The sequence below is a fragment of the Perognathus longimembris genome, chromosome 11 (genome assembly GCF_023159225.1).
Source record: "Perognathus longimembris pacificus isolate PPM17 chromosome 11, ASM2315922v1, whole genome shotgun sequence".
Classification (NCBI taxonomy): Eukaryota; Metazoa; Chordata; class Mammalia; order Rodentia; family Heteromyidae; genus Perognathus; species Perognathus longimembris.
This window is the reverse complement of record NC_063171.1, coordinates 54,362,756-54,383,377: the sequence shown is the minus strand read 5'-3', so window position 1 is coordinate 54,383,377 and position 20,622 is coordinate 54,362,756. Positions and strand designations below refer to the sequence as shown.

At 36.8% G+C, this 20,622-nt stretch overlaps 1 protein-coding gene across 2 annotated transcripts in view; it reads left to right on the top strand.

Annotated features, from left to right (window-relative positions):
• Positions 1–20,622, top strand: part of Syt14 (synaptotagmin 14) — a 122,171-nt gene that overhangs the window by 18,852 nt on the left and 82,697 nt on the right. For both annotated transcript variants that reach the window (XM_048357683.1, XM_048357682.1), the window contains exon 3: positions 19,208–19,372. In XM_048357683.1, coding sequence (XP_048213640.1) covers positions 19,208–19,372 — 165 coding nt within the window. The remainder of the gene's footprint in view (positions 1–19,207; positions 19,373–20,622) is intronic.

Genomic DNA, 20,622 nt, shown 5'->3' with positions numbered 1-20,622 from the left:
TAGACTTAAAAGTTACGGGGTTAGATAGATAATATAGCTTGATAGTTTTTTCCCCTTCCCCTTCAAATGTCTTCCAGCCCCTTCTCTCTTGTGGAACTACTGAGAGGAGGGAGTAAGAGACCACCTATCTGGAAATGTAGGTGATACATTTTCATATTAAGTTTGTGAAGTTGTAGAATTATGTTTGATGGTTGCAGGGCTGGATACAGATGGAATTGGCTTAGTGACTAAGCTTTCAGGTCTTTCCTAGTTGTAATTATCTAGAGCAGAAGAATAGTAAAGTACACTTTCTTCTAGTAGTCGGTACAAAGAATATGGGAAAGTTATGTAAATTTATAATTAGCAAATTCAGCCTTCTGAATGCATGGATTGTATTTTCCTATATGCTTCAATCAGGCTGGACAGAGGAATAAGTGGCAAATGCTTTGCATCACATTTCCCTCCCATGTGAAATGGTGCTGCTACTTATATTTGTCAGCTTTGAGTTACTTGAGGCAACTCATTTTCCAGTCAGAGGCTTTATTTAGCTTACTTTTGGAGGCTTAGAATCCTAGGTTAGGCTAATCCCAGACAAACCCTTAGTTTTTCCCCTGGTAAGGAGAGAATACAGTGGCACATGATGCGGGAGGACCTTTTGGTATGAGTGGTCATGTCTCTGCCTACAGCAGAGAGGAAGAAGGGGAAAAATGAGGTCCCAAAGTCTCTCATGAGTTCCATTTCCCAGTGGCCTAAGATCTTCCCACTCGACTCCACCTCCCCAAATTTCCACTACTTTCTAGTTAGCACCATTGTAGAGAGCAAATCTTTACCACATGGCTCTTTGGAGGTACATTTAGGATCCAGACCATATTCATGTCATCTGTGTTAACCTTGCAAGACTTCTGGCAGGACCAAGTGAAGTAAAGTACCTTTGTAGTCAGTCGGTAAGGTGGTTTATATGAACCATACTTAATACCTTAAGGAAAGCTAAGAGCTGCGGTGCATTGCTGTAGTCTCTGCAACTTGACAGGATGAGGTAAAAGTTGCTGGAGCTCAGGTAGAGATGGTCTTGGAACTTAACAGGCTGTCTCAGAGAGGAGACCTATTTATTGACTATATATGAATTCTGGAAGATATCTTCTAATTGTTTCTACTATACATTCTTTCAGTGATATGGTATTCAGGATTTTGAATGTATGAAAATTACTAGTAAAGCCGGGCAACAATGGCTCATGCCTGTAATCCTAACTACTCAGGAGGCTCAGATCCAAGGACTGCAGTTTGAAGTCAGCCTAAGCAAGAAAGTCCACGAGACTCTTACCTCCAGTAAACTACTCAGAAAAGAATGGAAGTGGCACTGTGTACTCTACTACTTTTAACCAAAAAAGCCCAGAAACAGAGCAGGAGTGACACACAAAAAATATTAGTGAGTTGCTAGCATAAGCCTTCTAAAATTTTCAAAAGTTCATTTAAATGATGGTGAATGTTTATAAGAAATATTTTGCTGATCTCTGAGCAAGTGGCTCCTAGTATGGAAAATGCTGATCCTTAATCTTTAGATATTGGTTAGAGAAAGTCTTCTATGCCATTTCTATGCAAATCTTCTGTTTCTGGATCAATGTTCAGCTGTAAGTGCTCTGCATTTTTTTTTGCAGTTTGATGTTGTATAGTTCCTATTACTTGTGGTTAAATAAGGTCAGAAAAATTATACTCTGTCTTGAGAAGTGTTATAAAACTTCACCATCCCACTTTGTGCTGCTCTGAATGTGATTCATTTGTCTGGCATGTGCATTCTGTATAAGCTGCCCATGTTATTCACTTAGGAGCCTGAGTTTCCAGATTGATGGATACATGTGTGGTGTTGTGTTCAAGGGTGGAAGGTGGTTATGCATAATAGTATTGTGTGGTATCATCCAAAATAGTTAGAACAGAGGATTGTGAATGTTTTTATCACAAACATTTGATAAATGTTTGGGGTAGTGGCTAATGTAAGTATCTTGAGTTGATCAATACATAGTGGATAAATGTACAGAACCATCACGCTATACCTCGCAAATGTGTACGATTATCTGCAAAATTGTGTTTTGAAACTGTAGTATAGTTCTCCCTTATATATTATTTTAGATTTTTCTGGTTCTTAGATATAGTTCCTTTTGGTGTAGTTCAGTGACTTCTAGGCAGTGCTAATAATAGATCTTGAATTGAAGGGATCTAGAGATTTTTTGTGACTGCTTTGTTGGCATACATTTTAAGCCTTTTTTTCCCCCTAGTTCAAAGAATTTCAATTAGGCCAAACATTTATAGAGCTTGATGGTAGCAAAGAATAGGGCTTTTGCTACTATAATTAAAATGACACTTTCATTTACAATTTAATAGAAAGTGGAAATCATGGAGCTATATTTTCCTTGATTCACTCTTATCATCTTTGAACTTCTTAATGAGAGATTTATGTATTCCCAAGGGAAAGAGCCTACCACATGGACTCATGCCCGTTATTTTTAGTTTTATATTCTAAATTGATGCTGATGTGTGTTATTTATTGTAGGCACTCACTGAACAAAGCAGACCCTTAGCATTTGAAGGTGAAGTGCAGGAGATAGGAAAAAATAATAGTAAAAGAATCTTGAGTAATTCTGATGAAAATTGACAGCCAACAGGTGAGGAAAATGGAAAGCCAGTCTAGCACCTCACTATACCCTGCCTTTCTCTGAAATACTACTATCTAAATGTACTATTTTCTCTTTTCTCCCTTAACTTATCTTTCTAGTGGCTGAATCACTTGTGAGTTTTCTGAATATAATACAGAAGTGTTTTGCACAATGTCTGTAAACTAACTTCAGAAAAATTTATAGCCTGTTTAGTTTTTTCTTTACCCATTTGCATTAGCTCAACTGTTACTTAACATTTTAACAAATCACAGTGATAAGGAATAGAAGTCCATATACTGTTATTAGGATAGAAGGGTGAGAATGTTTGTATCTACACAGTCCTAAGGAAAGAGCCTAGGCAGCATGCTTTTGCTCAAAATAGATGTTGCACTGTTGTACCAGTTATTTCTTTCATTTCTTTATTTTATCTCAGCTATTGCAGCTTTTATCTTTCAAAATTGGATTTAGATTTCAGAATTTGACCTTAAAGTATTTCCTTGTCTCTTCTCAACACATTCCGTTGTTCCTGTTGGTTTTTGGACCCATGGAATAATATAATTGTTAGTGTTCTTGTCTAGCAGTTGTATCCATTTCCTGAGTCAGTTTTGATTATCACCCCCTCATTTGTTTGTTTTTGCCTCATTGTATGACTGGTTAGTTTTTATTGAATGCAGGGTATTGTGTAACTTCCTTTGTTTAATGTTGGATAACTGTGGGGAGTGGGGAGTCCTGGGGCCTGAATTCGGGCTTGAAATCTTCCTGAATTTTTCTGCTCAGTGCTCTACCACTTAAGCCATACTTTCACTTCTCCTCTTTTGCTCATTAATTGGAGATAGTCCTCTCATGGACTTTGCTTTCCTGGCTGGCTTTTAACCATGATCCTCAAATCTCAGCTTCCTGAGTGGCTAGGATTACAAGCGAGAGTCACCGGTGCCCAGCTAATGTTGGATAATTTTGACTGGTTCTTAAGCTTTTCTGTGACAGTGTAATCTACCCCAGAAGAATTTCTTCCTTTTGGTCTTTCACATCTATTGTAGTTTAGATGTGAATTGTCTTCCAAAGGCCTTGTTGCCAGCTTGGGGCATCATTGGAAGGTATAGAACCTTTATTTAAGAGGAGGGGTTTTGGGTGGGAGACACCTAAGTTAAGCACAATGTGGCTGAAGTGGTTAAGCACCTGACTAGCAAGTAGAAGGCCCTGAGTTCAAACACCAATACTACCCCCTCAAAAAGAAGAACCAAAGAGACGAGATGGGGCCGAACTGGGAGGAAGTTAGGTCTTTGAGGGCGAGTCCTGGAGGGAATATTGAGATGCCGGTCCTTTCCTGTAGCTCCACACCCTTATCAAGATGGACTGGGTTGCCACAGGTCCAAACAGAAGGCCAACTGAAATGGACTGAAACCTAAAACCATGATTTCGAATAAACCTTCCGGTCTCTTAAGAAGTTGATTATCTCAGATAATCACAGTCACAGTGATGGACACTTTACAAAATCATATCCTACAGTTATTTTTCTGAGGTAAGATTTTTCAGGTACTCTATAAAGCTAGATAATTTTTTTAAAATTATCTGTCATGGGACTAGCCATTGTTTCTCACTCTATGTTAGATGTGGTTGCCTTTCTTTCTAATCAGGGTGCCTTGAATGGGCTTTTTTTCCCATATATTTTGTTCTTTTAGTCCTTAGGTAGTAAGAAAATTCTAATCCTTGTTACTCTTACCTGGAAGTAGAAAAGTGATTATCAGAATGGGGTCATGCTTGGTATTTAAATAGACTACAAAATATCTAGAGCAGAGATTTAAGGAGACTTGGAAACTACAAAGGATACAGAGACCTGGATTAGAGAAAAGGATATGACAGAATTTTGCTAAGAATAAAAAATAAATTTGTTTATTAAAAATTAAAAATTGGACAGTGTAGATTTATGAACGAAAAGATAAAAATCTGAGGAAAGCTATCCATTAGCCATCTATCTGATAGTTAAACTTTTGAACAGTTTATTTCTGAATGACATTAAAGTTTTAACAATCTAGAACTGACACAAATGTATTATTTTTGTATTATTTTTCATTTGAAAACAAACCAATAAGCATGGTTGTGCTGGTGGCATTAGTGTGAGCTGGTTTGTGGTTATTTGGGTAAATGCACAGTAATGGGATTGCTGGGTCATAGGGGACCTCTATCTTTAGTCTTTTTAGGAACCTCCATACTGCTTTCCAGAGTGGTTAAACACGTTTATACTCCCACCAACAGTGTAGTAGCATACCCCTTTGGCTGTATCCCCACCAGCATCTGTTATTGTTTGTTTTCTTGATAAAGGCCATTCTAACTGGGCTGAGGTGGAATCTCAATGTTGTTTTGATTTGCATTTCTTTCAGGGCCAGAGATATTGAACATCTCTGCATGTGTCTATTGGCCATTCTTATTTCTTTTTTGAGGAAGTCATTCTTTAAGTCTTTAGCCTACTTATTAATTGTGTTGTTGTTTCTTAGAGAGTTTATTTGGAGAGATTTAATTTTTTGCACTCTAAGTATACTTTAGATATGAGGCCCCTGCCTGATGTATAGCTAGTAAAGATTTTCTCCCATCCTGTGGGCTTTCTGTTTACCTTGCTAGCTATTTCTTTGCCATGCAGAAACTCTTCAGTTTGATGCAGTCCCATTTATCTAGTCTTTCTTTGATTTGTTGTGATTCTGGATCTTTACTTAGGAAGTTTCAACCTGTGACAAGGAGCCCTAGAGTTATTCCTGTCCCTTCCTGTAATATTTTCAGTGTATCTGGTCTACATTGAGGTCTTCCGTCCATTTGGAATTTATCCTGGTGCAGGGTGATATATAAGGATCTTGCTTTAGTTTTCTAAATATGTATAGCCAATTCTGCCAGCACCATTGCAGCATTGTTTACTTTAGCGGAGATATGGAATCAACCCAGATGCCCCTCAGTGGACGAATGGACAAGAAATTGTGGCATATATATATACAGTGGAATTCTATGCTTCCATCAGAAGGATGACATCGCTCCATTTGTAAGGAAATGGAAAGACTTGGAAAAAAGTATACTAAGTGAAGTGAGCCAGAACCAAAGAAATAGGCTACATGGCTTCCCTCATTTGTAATAATTAGCATGTGCCTATAAATCTACAAGTAAACCCAATGAATAGTAAGAGACAAAATAATTACCCCTGGACATGATTAATTAAACAGCATTCTAAACATTCACACAGTGAGAACAAAGGATATTATTCTCAGGAGAGGATCACAAAGGCTCAATAGCTATGTGCATATAACCACATAAAATGGTCCTTTCCCAAATGAACTCCAATAAATGGAAAGAAGAGGGTTTTTTTTTAAATTGTACTATTTGCAGTTCTTTTTCTCTCTCTCTCTTTCCTTTTTTCTTTGGTTTATTCCCTTTTGTCCCTGTTTTAATTTCTGTACCCTTTGCCTTATATATAGGTTTATGTGATTTGGGGAGGGGAAGGGGAAGCACAGAACCAGTGGGACAAAGGGTGAACCAATTCAGCAGATACTGCCTGGATACTACATTGGGAATGAACTGTACAGCTCGGAGTGGGGGAGGGGAGGTAACTGGGAGAGACAAGGGAGGGATGGCACTGTTCAAAAGGAAATGTACTCATTACCTGACTTATATCACTGTAACCTCTATGTACATCACCTTTCAAGATTAAAATTTTAAAAACCAAACGAATAATAGTAAACGGCAATATATACTCTATCACATAAAGGAAAACCAATTTTATATTACATTCTCAGCATGTGGGAGAAACTAGAGTTTCGTAAGGTTATGTTAACTAATAGATTGATGGTGCCATCTATTGGCTAATATGAAAATGTTAGGTAAATAGCATAATGCTTTCCACTGTGTGTGCAGATTAAATTTAATTCTTGAAATTTTTATTGCTTTAAATTCCCATAGAAATCATTTAAAAATACTAAGGTATGTTTATATATCAATGAATTAATGGATGCTGTCCCTGAACTTTTTTGTTTTTTGCCAGTCCTGGGCCTTGGATTCAGGGCTTGAGCACTGTCCCTGGATTCTTTTTGCTCAAGGCTAGCACTCTGCCACTTGAGCCACAGCGCCACTTCTGGCCATTTTCTATTTATGTGGTGCTGGGGAATCGAACCCAGGGTTTCATGTATACAAGGCAAGCACTCTTGCCACTAGGCCATATTCCTAGCCCATGTCCCTGAACTTTTATACTCAAGGCTAGTGCTCTACCACTTTAGCACAGTTCTACTTCCAGGAGCAGCAGCTCCTCCTCCTCCTCCTCTTCCTCCTCCTCCCCCTCCTCCTCCCCCTTCTCCTCCTCCCCCTCCTCCTCCCTCCCCCCTCCCCCTCCCCCCTCTCCTCCTCCTCTTCTTTTTTGTTTGTAGTAAACTGGAATGTGAATCTCACAAACTTTCCTCCCTGGGTTGACTTTGAACTGCAGTCCTCAGATCTCAGCCTCTTGAATAGTAGCATTACAAGCATGAGCCACTGGTGCCCAGCTTCTATTTATATTTTATAGTTAAATTTTCTCTTTGCATCCCAATTCATTTAATTTACCTATTTTTTTCATATAGCTTATATATGACAAATGTATTTCCTGATTTTAAAGTAAGTATATACTCAGTATCAAACATTTGGAAAACAAACATTAGGGAAACAATAAAAATCACATTGAATCCCTATACTTAGAGCCAACAGTACCATTTATTGAATTTTTTTAATTTATTTTTTCTTAACTGATTTGAAATGCCTTCTTTTTCATATATAGATTTATTGTATATACCAGATAACAGTGAACTTATTACTCTATATTACTATTGCATCCTTCTTGTTAATATCATATTTTTAATTGCAGCTCTGTAATACATTTTAATATTTGATTTGGTCTGGTCTCTTTTTTTTTTTGCCAGTCCTGGGGCTTGGACTCAGGGCCTGAGCACTGTCCCTGGCTTCCTTTTTGCTCAAGGCTAGCACTCTTGAGCCACAGCACCACTTCTGACTTTTTCTGTTTTATGTGGTACTGAGGAATCGAACCCAGGGCTTCATGCATGTAAAGTGAGCACTCTACTGCTAAGCCATATTCCCAGCCCTGGTCAGTTCTCTTATACAGCTTTAAAACATTGTCTTTCTATTCCTTATTATGAATTCCTATCAACAAATCTCTTTATCTTGACAAACACACCTTCATAGTATCCTAGATGAATATTTTTCATCCCTATCAGCCATTATATGTCTGTCTCTGCAATTTAATAATGTAAGGGATGTTATCTATAAATAGAACTCATACTTGAGATCTATCCAAGTTATTAGGTATGAGGTAATTTATTCTTAAGAGTATTCCATTGTATGAATGTAATTTAGTCTGGCTATTCACCCACTGATGGACATTTGTGTGCTTTCTAGTTCTATTTCTGATTGATTACCCACAATACTTTTATTTACATTTATGTTCAGATTTTCGTGTGGACATTGTGGTAGTTAACCTTATGTGTAAACTTGTACCAAGTTATTTGGTCAAATCCAGGGTATAAGTTGCTATGCAGTATTTCTTTTGTGTGTATGTGCCATTACTGGGGCTTGAACTTAGGGCTTGGACACTGTCCCTTAGCTTTTTGCTCAGGTCTGTCACTCTGCCACTTGAACCACAGCTTCACTTGTGTCTTTTTGCTGATTAATTGAAAATAAGAGTGTCCTGAACTTTTCTGCCTGGGCTAGCTTTGAACCACGATATTGAGATCTCAGCCTCTTAAGTAGCTAGGACCACAGGCATGAGCCACTGGTGTCTGGCTGCTATGTAATATTTTTGAGATATGATTTATATTTAAGTTAGTAGGTTTGAATAAAGACAGTTACCTTTTGTAATCTAGGTGGGCTTCATTTAATCTGTTGATTTAATCTGTTGAAATGCTTAGGATAACAGCCTAAAATGCTCATAAGAAGGAAGAAATTCTCCTTCTATACTGCCTTTGGACTCAAGACCACATGAACTGTTCTCTTAATCTCCAGCCTACTATCTGTTCTGAAGATTTGGGATTCACCAGCCCCCACAATCACAGGAGCCAGTTACTTAAAATTATCACTTATATTTGTATAACAATTGATTCTTTTTTCTTTCTGCTGTATATGTCCATTCCATTAGTTCTGTTTTGTTTTGTTTTAGCCAGTCCTGGGGCTTGAACTCAGGGTCTGAGCACTGTCCCTGGCTTCTTTTTTTTTTTTTCTTTCTCGAGGCTAGCACTCTACCACTTGAGCCATAGTGCCACTTCTGGCTTTTTCTATATATGTGGTGCTGAGGACTCAAACCCAGGACTTCATGTATACGAGCCAAGCACTTTACCACTAGGTCATATTCCCTGTCTATTGGTTCTGTACTAATGCAGTTTTGTTGTTGTTGTCCTCAGATTGGTTCTAGAGAAACAGAATTTTAATGTTTTCCCCACATTTGTATTAGTAGCAATTAGTTTTACACATCCAAACTTTCATTTTGGCATGTCTATATGTGCACACCAGTGTACCTTAATCAGATTTACCACCTCCATCATTCTCCCTTATTCCCTTTCCCTAAATCCCAGATCAGTTTCCACCTGTTTTGTTCTAGTTCTGTACATGAAAATCAAGTATTTTGACCATAGCCCTCTCCTCCCTCCAACTAGTACATGGACAGGGCCTGTTTTAATTACCATTGTTTTATTTTTATAATGTGTGTTAATTGTTCAAAGAGATTTTGGAACTTTGGACATGTGTACACAGTATTTTAATCACATTGACCCACATTGGTATTCTCATTTCCCCATCCCTATTACCCCCTATAATTCAATAGCTTTCAGTGAGTTTTATTTCCCTATCTTTACTCATAAATGCACTATAATTTATATTCACTTTCTTACATTCTCTTTTCCTTTCCTCAGTCTTCTCAAATAGCCTCAAAATTACAAATGTGTTTGTATATATGTAAAATATATAATACTGTCATGTACAATGTGTATATATGTATATATAATAAGATCCTCTGTGTACATGCTTCCCACATATGTGGGAAAACGTGACCTTTGACCTCCAAAAGTTAGCTTACATAATTTTATTCCTTTGGCCAAATAATGTTCCATTGTGTGTATGTGTGTGTGCATGTGTGTGTATGTGTGTGCACACATGTACCTATGTATTTGTGTGTATACACATACAGTTGTATAGCATCTGGGTATTTCCACAGGTTAGCTGTTGTAAATAGTTTTGGAAAAAAAAAGTGCAAGTGCTTCTATTTTATCCTGACTCATATTCCTTCAGCTATGTGCCCAGGAGTAGCACATGGTGTGTGTGTGTGTGTGTGTGTGTGTGTGTGTGTGTGTGTGTGTGTATGGTTGTTCTACTTTCAGGTTTTTAAGGAATGTTGATTCTGCTTCCCATAGTGGTTGCACTAGTTTATATTCCCACCAGCAGTGTGTAAGAATTCATTTTTCCTCCTATCCTTGCCAGCATTTGTTATGTTCATGATGCTAGCCATTCTGACAAGGATACAGAACATTTCTTCACCTGTTTATTGACTATTTGTACTACTTGTGAGAACTGTTTAGCTCCTTTGCCCATTTACTAATTGGGTGTTGGTTCTTTAGGCATTTAGGTTTTTCTTTTATAACCCTTTATATTAATTGCTTGTCAGATGAATCTGTCAAACATTTTTTCTCATTCTATAGGTTGCCTCTGTAGTCCAGTGACTCTTTTCTTTTCTTTTTTTTTTTTTTTTTTTTTTTTGCCAGTCCTGGGCCTTGGACTCAGGGCCTGAGCACCATCCCTGGCTTCTTCCCGCTCAAGGCTAGCACTCTGCCACCTGAGCCACAGCGCCCCTTCTGGCCGTTTTCCATATATGTGGTGCTGGGGAATCAAACCAAGAGCTTCATGTGTAGGAGGCAAGCGCTCTTGCCACTAGGCCATATTCCCAGCCCAACTCTTTTCTTTGTGATGTAGAAGCTTTTTAATTTGATGCAATCCTGTTTGTCAATCCCTGTTCCTGAGCTACCAGAGTTCTATTCAAGTTTCTATCCATGTTGATAGATTCTATTGTTTTCCTTATTCTTTCTTGTTGCAGTTTCAGGTTCAGGTCTTACATTAAGATCATTTATCTATTTTGAATTGCTAATATGTTGGGTGAAAGACAGGATCTAGTTTCATTCTTCTACATGTGGGCATCCAATTTTTCCAGCACCTTTGTTGAAGAGGATGTCTTGTCTCTAGTGTATGTTTTATTCTCTTTTGTAAAAAACAAAAAGAAATGGCTGTCACTGCTGGGTTTATTCTTGGGCCTTCTTTTTTGTTCCATTGGTCTTTCTGTTTTTTCATGTAGGTGCACAAACCAGTACCATGTTGTTTTTACTACTATGGATCTGCAGTATAGTTTGAAGTCAGTTGTGCTACCTACAGGTTGCTCTTTTCACTTAGAAATCTGAGGTCTTTTGTGTTACCAATTGGGCTTATTACTTAGGATTGATTTTTGTTTTTAAAATCTCAGTAAAAAATGTTATTTGAGTTTTAATTGGGATTGCAATGAAATGTTGATAGCTCTGTTTTAATTGGGATTGCATTGAAATGTTGATAGCTCTGTTTTAATTGGGATTGCATTGAAATGTTGATAGCTCTTGATAGTATAGCCATTTTCACATTGATTGTACAGATTCATGAGCTTGGGAGGCCTTTCCATCATCTGATGTGTTCTTCAGTTTCTTTCTTCATTGCTTTAGTTTTCATTGTAGAAATCTTTTATCTTCACATTAAGTATATTCCTAGGTATTTTATATTTTGTGAATGGGTTTTTTTCCCCTGATTTCTTTCTTATCCTTTGTTGGTGTACAGAAAAGCTACTATTTTTGTATGTTAATATTATGCCCTCCTCCTTTGCTGAAGCTGCATATCAGATCTAAGGGTCTTCTGCCTGATTCCTTAGGGTCTTTTATGTGTAGGATCATATCACCTGCACGCAGACAGCTGGATTTCTTCCTTTTCTATTGTATTCATTGTATTTCTTTATTTTACCTTTTGTTCTGGCTAAGTCAAGCACCCTATTGAGTAAGAGTGGGAACAGAATACTCTTGTAAAAAATAATCCTCTAACAACATACAAATAAAAAAAAAGGAATGTGATGTATACACTTCTAATCCCAGCTACCTGATCAGGCAATGGAGATAGGAGGATTGTAGTCCCAATCTAGCCTGAGCAGAAGTTGTCGCCTTACCTGGTAAACTAAAGCAATAAAGGGTTAAGGGCATGATTCAACTGGCACCTGTCTAGAAAGTGCAAGACCCTTACTTCAAACCCCAATACTAACAAAAAGCAACCAATCACTAAAACAAACAGCAAAGAAAGCCCCAAAAGATTTAAGATGAAATTATGTTTTCATAAGATTTCAAAGAATCATTCAAACTTATTGATACTAGGAACTCAACATTATTGAAAATCTGAGTATATAACTAAAGCCTTTATTTGAATGTTTAAACTATAGAGGAATGGCAAGCCCATTTCTTTTTAACATGACATTGTGAAACATTGCTTTTGAATTGTAATGTATTCTCATTAGTATTTCTTGCTATATGTTTTAGTCATTACTTGTTTTCTTTCTTTCTTTTTTTGACCAGTCCTGAGCCTTGGACTCAGGGCCTGAGCACTGTCCCTGGCTTCCTTTTGCTCAAGGCTAGCACTCTGCCCCTTGAGCCACAGCGCCACTTCTGGCCGTTTTCTATATATGTGGTGCTGGGGAATTGAACCCAGGGCTTCATGTATAGGAGGCAAGCACTCTTGCCACTAGGCCATATCCCCAGCCCCACTTCTTTTCTTTTTGAGATAGACTCTTGATACGTTGCCAAGGTTAGTCTCAAACTTGTTGGCTCAAGTAATTTTCTTGCCTCCATTTCCCAAGTAGCTGGATGTGGAAGTACAGGCACAAGCTACCATGAGTGACTTGGTCAGTCTTCTCGATGGACAAAGAAAGTTACCTTCCATCCCACATTAGAACAGTTCTTTTTTGTAGACAGGAGAGTGTGTGTGGCAAGGGCTTTTGCTATATGCTATAAGGGTAGCCTTGAATTCGTGATATTCCTGCCACATCCTCTTTTTTTTTCTCAAATTTTTATTATCAAACTGATGTACAGAGAGGTTACAGTTTCAAATGTTAGGCATTGGATACATTTCTTGTACTGTTTGTTACCTTGTCCCTCATGCCCCCCTCCCTCCCCCACTTTCCCTCCCACCCCAGAAGGGGTTCGGTTCACTTACACCAAACAGTTTTGCAAGTATTGCTTTTGTAGTTATTTCTCTTTTTTTACCCTGTGTCTCTCAAATTTGGTATTCCCTTTGAATTTCCTACTTCCAATACCAGTAAACACGGTTTCCAATATACTCAGATAAGATTACAGCGATAGTGTAGGTACAACCATAGGAAGGTGATACAAGAACATCATCAATAATAGATAACTACACATACACATAGGATGTTGAAAGTAGTTACAACTGTGATATAACAATTGTTTCCATAACATGGAGTTCATTTCACTTAGCATCATCTTATGTGTTCATAAGGGTATAGCTATTGGGCCTTGTGATGCTCTGCTATGGCTTGCCTAAACCTGTACTAATTATTCCCAATAAGGGAGGCCATAGAGTCCATGTTTCTTTGGGTCTCTGCCACATCCTCTTAAATTCTGGGATTAAAGGCTTGTGCCATCATACCCAGCAAGAAGTTTTCTAAACATTATTGATACCTGTTGAAATTAATTTTTTGCCTTCATTGAAAGGTTGTCTTTTCTCCTATGGCTTGTTAGTGTGATGACTTGTATTAATTGATTTCCTAATTTTGCATCGTAGAAATCAGTCTAATTTTTTCTTGCTGAATATTTCTCAATCCATTTCTGGATTTAGTTTTTAACTTTCGTTTGTTCGTTTTTGTTTGTTTGCCAGGCTTGGACTCAGAGCCTGAGCACTGTTCTTGGCTTCTTTTTGCTCAAGGCTAGCACTCTACCACTTGAGCCACAGCACCACTCCGGCTTTTTCTATATATGTGGTGCTGGGGAATCAAACCCAGGGCTTCATGTATGGGAGGCAAGCACTCTACCGCTAGGCTATATTCCCAGCCCCAGTTTTTAACTTTTATACTTATGCTTATATTCATAATTATATATTAATGTTGCTGTTACTATAGAAAGCTGCGTAGAAGTTATTCCAAGGCATAGTTACATATGTTAATAAGCATTTCTTTCACAGAACTGAGCAGAGATGGTATGGATGTGGAGGAAAGGGAACCCTAAGCATTTGAAAGAAATTGCTTTAGGTACAATGGAATTTTGGTGGTTTTCATCTCAATCCTGAAGTAAGCATATCTGAAACTGTGGTTATATCATGAACTGACTTTACTAGAATATTCTCCTTCAGTCAGTACTGAATTTTCAGTCTTACTTGTAGTATCTTAGCTTCATAGATCTTAATGGAGAAGGAAACAATCATTGAAAGAGGAAAGAATGACCCTAGACCTAGTCCATGCCACCTGTCATTTAGAGAATTTTGAGTAGGAAGTAAGAGAATTTGAACAGCAAACCCTAATTTGCTCAAAAAGAATGATATACTGTTTTATAGAAAGACTTGCCAGGAAAATACGTTTATCTTTATCTAAATTTCATTGGAATTAATTTAAAGAAAACTGTCCATGAAGAAAATCCCAGGAAATATTTGAAAGATTATTATCTGGTTTAAATATGTCATTATGAAGACATTATTAAATTGGAGGACTAAAGACGTCATTTTTCCATACTTCATAAATGTATTTTCCTAATGTTTTTCAGGATGGACTTGAGATTTTATTGTGATCTTTGAATGGAATTTGAACTTATAGCACTGTACATGTAGGAAATATAGCCCAGTTTGTTGATGGTTTGGCATGCGAAACAAGTGGGTGGTATCTGCTCCTCAGGCTGTCCGGGCAGCTGGCTTTCACAGACACAGTGTCTAATATTCTGAGATCTTAGCTTTGCTCATCAATGCTGCCTGTTCCTTTCCCTCTTGTAGTCCTGAGTTATTCAGCAGTAAATCGCATCAGTAAATGCTCTTTTCATGTTTTTAAAGTAAAATCCGGAGTTAGTAGTTCTATTTTACTATATTTCTTTTTTAAGTTTATAGTATCACCTTTACAGTTTTGCATCATTTTAATCGTAATATAAAACTTTCAAAGGAGATATTATTTGGGCAAGTGTTTGTTATAAAAGGCAATTTAAATAAATCAATTGCTCTTATCCCTAAATTGTCTCAGAATCACTGATAATTCTCTAATTATGTCAGACCAGAGCAAAAAAAAATGTAGAATTTTTCCAATTACAGTGAGAAAGCATATTTAAAACTAGTTAATTAGAAAACTAGTACTTCTTTGAAAATGAAAGTCGACTTTGCCAGTTCACATTTTGGTCAAGAGATAGAATTACATCTATTAAATGAATTATTAAAGTACCCATGACATAGAGTGAGAGGACTAGGGTTTCATGCTCATCAGAGCAAATCAACAAAACATCCCTTGTAATGCAGATTGTAAGTTGTCCATTCCATTTTTTTTGTCTTAAGGAGTTATAAAATATAAGCCTTTCTTAAAATTTTCACTAGCTATACAATGTGTAATAAGTAGTCTTAAACAATTACTTTAAAAGTTGTAATTTGTTTTGAGGTAAATAAATTAGAGTATGGTTGTGATACCAGTAAATAAAATTTAAGATGTAGTTTAATGGATAAATTTTTCTCTTAAATTTAATTATTTATATGAGTATTGTAGTATCTTTCTCAGAAACTACTGAAACATTTTCTTTGTAACAAAATGTAAAGTAGAATTTGAGTATATTCTTTTACATGTTGAAAATCAGAATGTATTTGCTCTTGCCTTAACTTTTATTAAAGTATAATTAAATCTCTTTTTGAGTGATCAACTTATCTGTAGAAATTAAGATGAATTTTACTATTACTGAAGCTTGAGTTTTTAACAAAAGCAGTAACTTTTAAAGTTTTTTGTAACTACATATTTTCATTTCTAAGTGTAAAGATATTATCAAACTGACTCGTTTTATATAGTGTAATCTTAAAACAAGTAAAATTTCTGTATTGTTCTGATCTTTTTATGTCCTTTTTTTACTTTGAAGAATGGTTTTTGGAAATGCATGTAGAATATCATGTGAGTAGTTATATTCTTTATTGAGCGGTACTAAAGACTATGTAACTTACTGTTCTAAAGAATATCTTTAGGTTAAAATTTTGGGTTTGTTTACTTATTTGAGATTGTTCTCAGTATGTAGTCTAGGATGACCTTGAACTCATGATCCTCCTTCCTCAACCTCATGATATGCTGGTCTGTGCCACTATACTGGGCTAATTTCTGTTTATTGAATTTTAAAATTGACATGTAACATAAGAACGTATTATTGCTGCTGGCTTCTAAGGGTAGTTCTAAAGTTAATTTTAAAATATTTTCCGAAATATCTTGAATATCAGGTCATTTGAAATAATAAATATAATTTTATTCCTGAAATAGAGATGAAAAATAATGACCCAAAGTTATTACTATTATTACTATTACTATTATTATTACTATTTGTTATTAGAAATTGTTACTTAATTTCTTGTCTACCACCATACTATTATTTAAAATAGTAAAGTCATATACATATGAATGAATGTTGTTTTTTTAAATTTCTACACTAGGGCTTGAACTCAGGGCCTATGCTTATTTGGCTGTTTTTAATTTTTTGCCAGTCCTGCAGCTTAAACTCAGGATTTGAGTGCTATGCAGCTTTTTGTGGTTAATTGGAGGTAAGAGTTTCATGGTCTTTCTTGCCTGGGCTGGTTTCGAACCGCAATTCTCAGATCTGATTTCCTGAGTAGCATTATAGGTGTGACTCACCAGTGTTTGGCTCTCACTTGGATTTTTCCAATAGTGGTGGCTGGTATTCTCCTACTTGAACCATGGTATTCTACTTGAACCATGCCTCCAGTTCTGACCTTTTTGCTGGTTAATTGGAGGTAAGAGTCTCACAGATTTATCCTCCTGGCTGCCTCCAAACTGCGGTCTTCCAATCTTAGCCCCCTTAGTAGCTGGGAAGGTATAGGAAGTAAGATTTTTCACTCACAATGTCTGTGTCAGCTCTGCGGTGCTGTGCGAGGTGTACTTAGGAGGCCCAGGTGACTCGGTAGTTGGGGTTGTCACTCGTGTGTGCTTGTGGAATGCCATGGTCATTATTTCTTTGGCCATGTGCTTTTATCTGCCCATTCATTGTTTGTAGCATTTCTATTAGCCTGTTGTCCTAAACACAATTATATATATCTTTTTCTGATCCATTTTGTGGCTTTTTCTGGTGATGATTCTTCATGTTCCAGTAATTTACACTAATATCTCAATTATAGTGCTTATTTCATATTATACTTGTTTATAGCTGGTATTTTCAGTACATTGAATTTTTTAAAACAAGGAGGAAGACAAAGGAGTAATATATAAATAAGCATTGAGGCAGAGGACAAGAAAAGTCAAGAGGAGAAAGAAAACATACAACAGTAGCTGGATGGGGTTTGAATTTTGCCTGTTCTGCTTACTAGCTGGGCACATGGTTTCATACTTGTGTTTCCCAGTTGACAATGAGGATGATGCTAGGATATCTGTGCAGATGAATGGTACATCATATATGCTAGATACTTTTATTGCTAACCTTCTTCACCTGCACTAGATTTGTCTCTCATTTAGTTTTGAAGGGACCTCAGGTTTTCAAACTGTGTAATAACTACACCTAGGTAACTATTTAAGGCATTACATTTCTGAGTATGTTTTGGGTATGGCTACGAGGGCAATTCCTATGTATATTTGATATTTGCAATATAGTTTTGAGACACTGCTCTCTTTTGCGTCTTCATGCTAGACATTTTACTTCTCTGGAAGCTACTGGAAATGCTGGTGATAATTGTTTAGTTTTCTTTTTTACTTCAGTTTTTGGTCTTATTGCACATTGCTGTTTTTATGTAATGTGCCACACCTTGTTTTATTAAAATACTGTTTTCTTTTCAGGCAATATGCTGGTCTAAGAACAAGACAGGCTGGACTGATATCTGGGTGTAACTTCTTAATTCTAATAAGGAGTTCTGTTTCTCAAGACCAGCCTGGCAACAAGCTATCAGTCCACTGTCTGTGCCCCTTCCTTATCTCTTACATTGAGTTTCTCCTACAATGTCACTTTTTCTTCATCTTCTTCTGCAACATTATTGACCAGCTTTAAATAGACTGTAATAACATAATTGCTTCTCCTGCTGGTATGCCTGTCTTTCCTAAATAATGAAAATCTAGATTACAGCATCAGTGGGTGACCTCATTTTGAACAACGGGTTAGGTGCTAATTACCATGACTTTGGGAGGAGACACATGGTAGGTGCTCTTGAGTGGTGGAAGAAAATAGAGTGGCTTTTAGATTGTAGGGTATATTTGAGGCTTAAGATTCATTCTTCACTAATACTTGTGAGGTACTAGAGACACAAAAATGTAATTCCTGGTTAGCCCCAAATGACTGATGTATTAACAATGGAAATACTGAAAGGAAAGAGAGATCGCTAGAGACTTCAGAAGTTGAAGAAGACTTTATCTTTTCTCACTGTACCAAAAAATTTCCTTTAGTAGTTCCACATCTTCTCTTGAGACTAAATGTTGGTAGTTCACTAGAACAAAGTTTCAGTGACATCTTGTCTGTAGGACTTCACACATGTCATCCCTTCTGCCTTGAGCAATGTTAACTTGCCTCATTCCTGTTAGATCTTAAAATATAACCAGAGCATGATACCTTTAGCCAAGCTTCCATGAACTTTCACCAATGGATGAGGTGTTCCAGTGGTGTTCATAGTTCCTCTTCTTCCCCATTCAAACTTTTATTGCACAGTATTCTAACTTCCTTCACTAGATTGTTCAAGGAAAGAAAAAACAAACAAAGTAGGAGCTGTGTATCTAACAATGCCTGATGCCCCCGAAATATTTGTTAGTTGAATGAATGAGTGGGGTATGTTAGAAAAGTTGACCATTCTAAATAAGGAAAGGAGAATGAACAAAAATAGAATTGTGGTATTGAATATGATTGATTCTTAGGCAGTGGAGTAGAATCATTCGACTGGAGAATATTTTGAAAAAGAGAATGGAGAGAGTTCAGAATTTAATAGGGAAAGGCCAGAATTTGGTAGGTAAAGGTCAATGAAGCAGGGAGATCAATAATAATAATACATGTCTTAATGAATTTGATAATTCTTATGCATGAGCAACAATTTTTCTAAATTGTGTTACCATTTTTAATACTTTTCAATGTATGAAACACTTGCTAACTGCTTATTTATAATAAACCTTTGTAAATTTGAATGCTCTTGAATATATTGAACAACTCATTAAACTCAATTTGCTTTTTATGAACTATTTTTAAAATAAAACATTTTAAAATAATTAAAGTAAGGCTGTAATCTAACTTATATATGGGAGATTCCTTCTTGCTTGTAGCTTACAGTAAAAATGCTTACAGCTGTGACTTTTTTTTCTCCAGTATCTCCAGAAGCAGTTGGATTTTTGTCAGCTGTTGGGGTGTTTATTATCTTGATGCTGCTCCTTTTTCTCTATATTAATAAGAAGTTCTGTTTTGAAAATGTTGGAGGGTTTCCAGATCTTGGTTCAGGATACAATACAAGGAAGAATTCACAAGATAAAATGTGTAAGTAACATGCCACTTCCTTTTGATCTGTACTCTGCCATATTTTAATTCATACAATGACATGTTGTGGGACACATAGTAAGCTTGACATAGTAAGCTTATATTTGAGTCACTGTTCTGTAAGAATGAAAGCACTATGAAGTAAACTCAGATATTATTCTGTGTCCCACAAAGGACAAAGATTCTGCATAAAAGTAAATTGTCTACTATCACAAATTAATGTTTTTCATCTTTATCATAGGCTTTTGAGCCTATAATATGAACATATATGCTGTAGAAAGAAGGAAATATCTTGGTACTTTATACAGGTTAAACTCATTGTCTGAGAGCTCTCTGAAAAGCTCCCTGCCCATTTCCCTCAAAGGCCTTTACCCAGTGGATGGCTAATTGTATTGCTTGGGGGAGGTATTTTTTCCCCTTGCAATTTAGTGTATAGATAAATTCTGCATCTAAAACGTAATGCTTCACTCCCTCCCATGACACCATCGGCATTATATTACCTAAGATTGCTAGGTACTAGGAAAGAAAGCCATGGCACTGTTCTTTTTCTTCCTTAGGAAGAAGACATTTTTTTTGTCACTTGTGGGTCTTGAACTCAGGGCCTGGGCACTGTCTCTGAGCCTCTTTGTGCTCCAAGCTAGCACTCCACTAATTGAGCCACAGCGCCATTTCCATTTTTTTGAGTGGCTAGAGATGAATCTCACTGGGACTTTTCTGCCTGGGCTGACTTCAAACCATGATCCTCAGATCTCAGCCTCCTGAGTAACTAGGATTGTAGGCATGAGCCATGGTGCCCCGCTGTGTTGTGTGTTGTTTTTTTTTAAATTATTACAGGAGTTTTTGATTGGTTGTTTCCAAGGACTGGGTCATGAAAATGTTACCAGGAGCAAGTTGGAATTTATGTAGGTGGTAACTTAGAAGAGTTTTGAGGAATAACAGCATAGGAACTTTGTCCTTTTTTTAAATCTCTATATTCATGTATTGGAGAAATTCTTTTCTAATAACGGAAAGGGTGGGTGATAGACCTATTACTTAAAATCCTATGGATTACTAACTTACATTTCCGATCTTTTGTATTGGAAACACTACTACTTTATGTGGTTTGGGCTTAGGTAAATTCCATGTTCCTCATAGTTCACTCCAGGCCGACTTTTTCAATCATTTATGTGGAATGAACTAGGTAAAGATGTCTTTATGAGCAGCCTTCAGTAATTCTCTGGGTCAGCATTCCCATTTGTCTAATTGCTCCT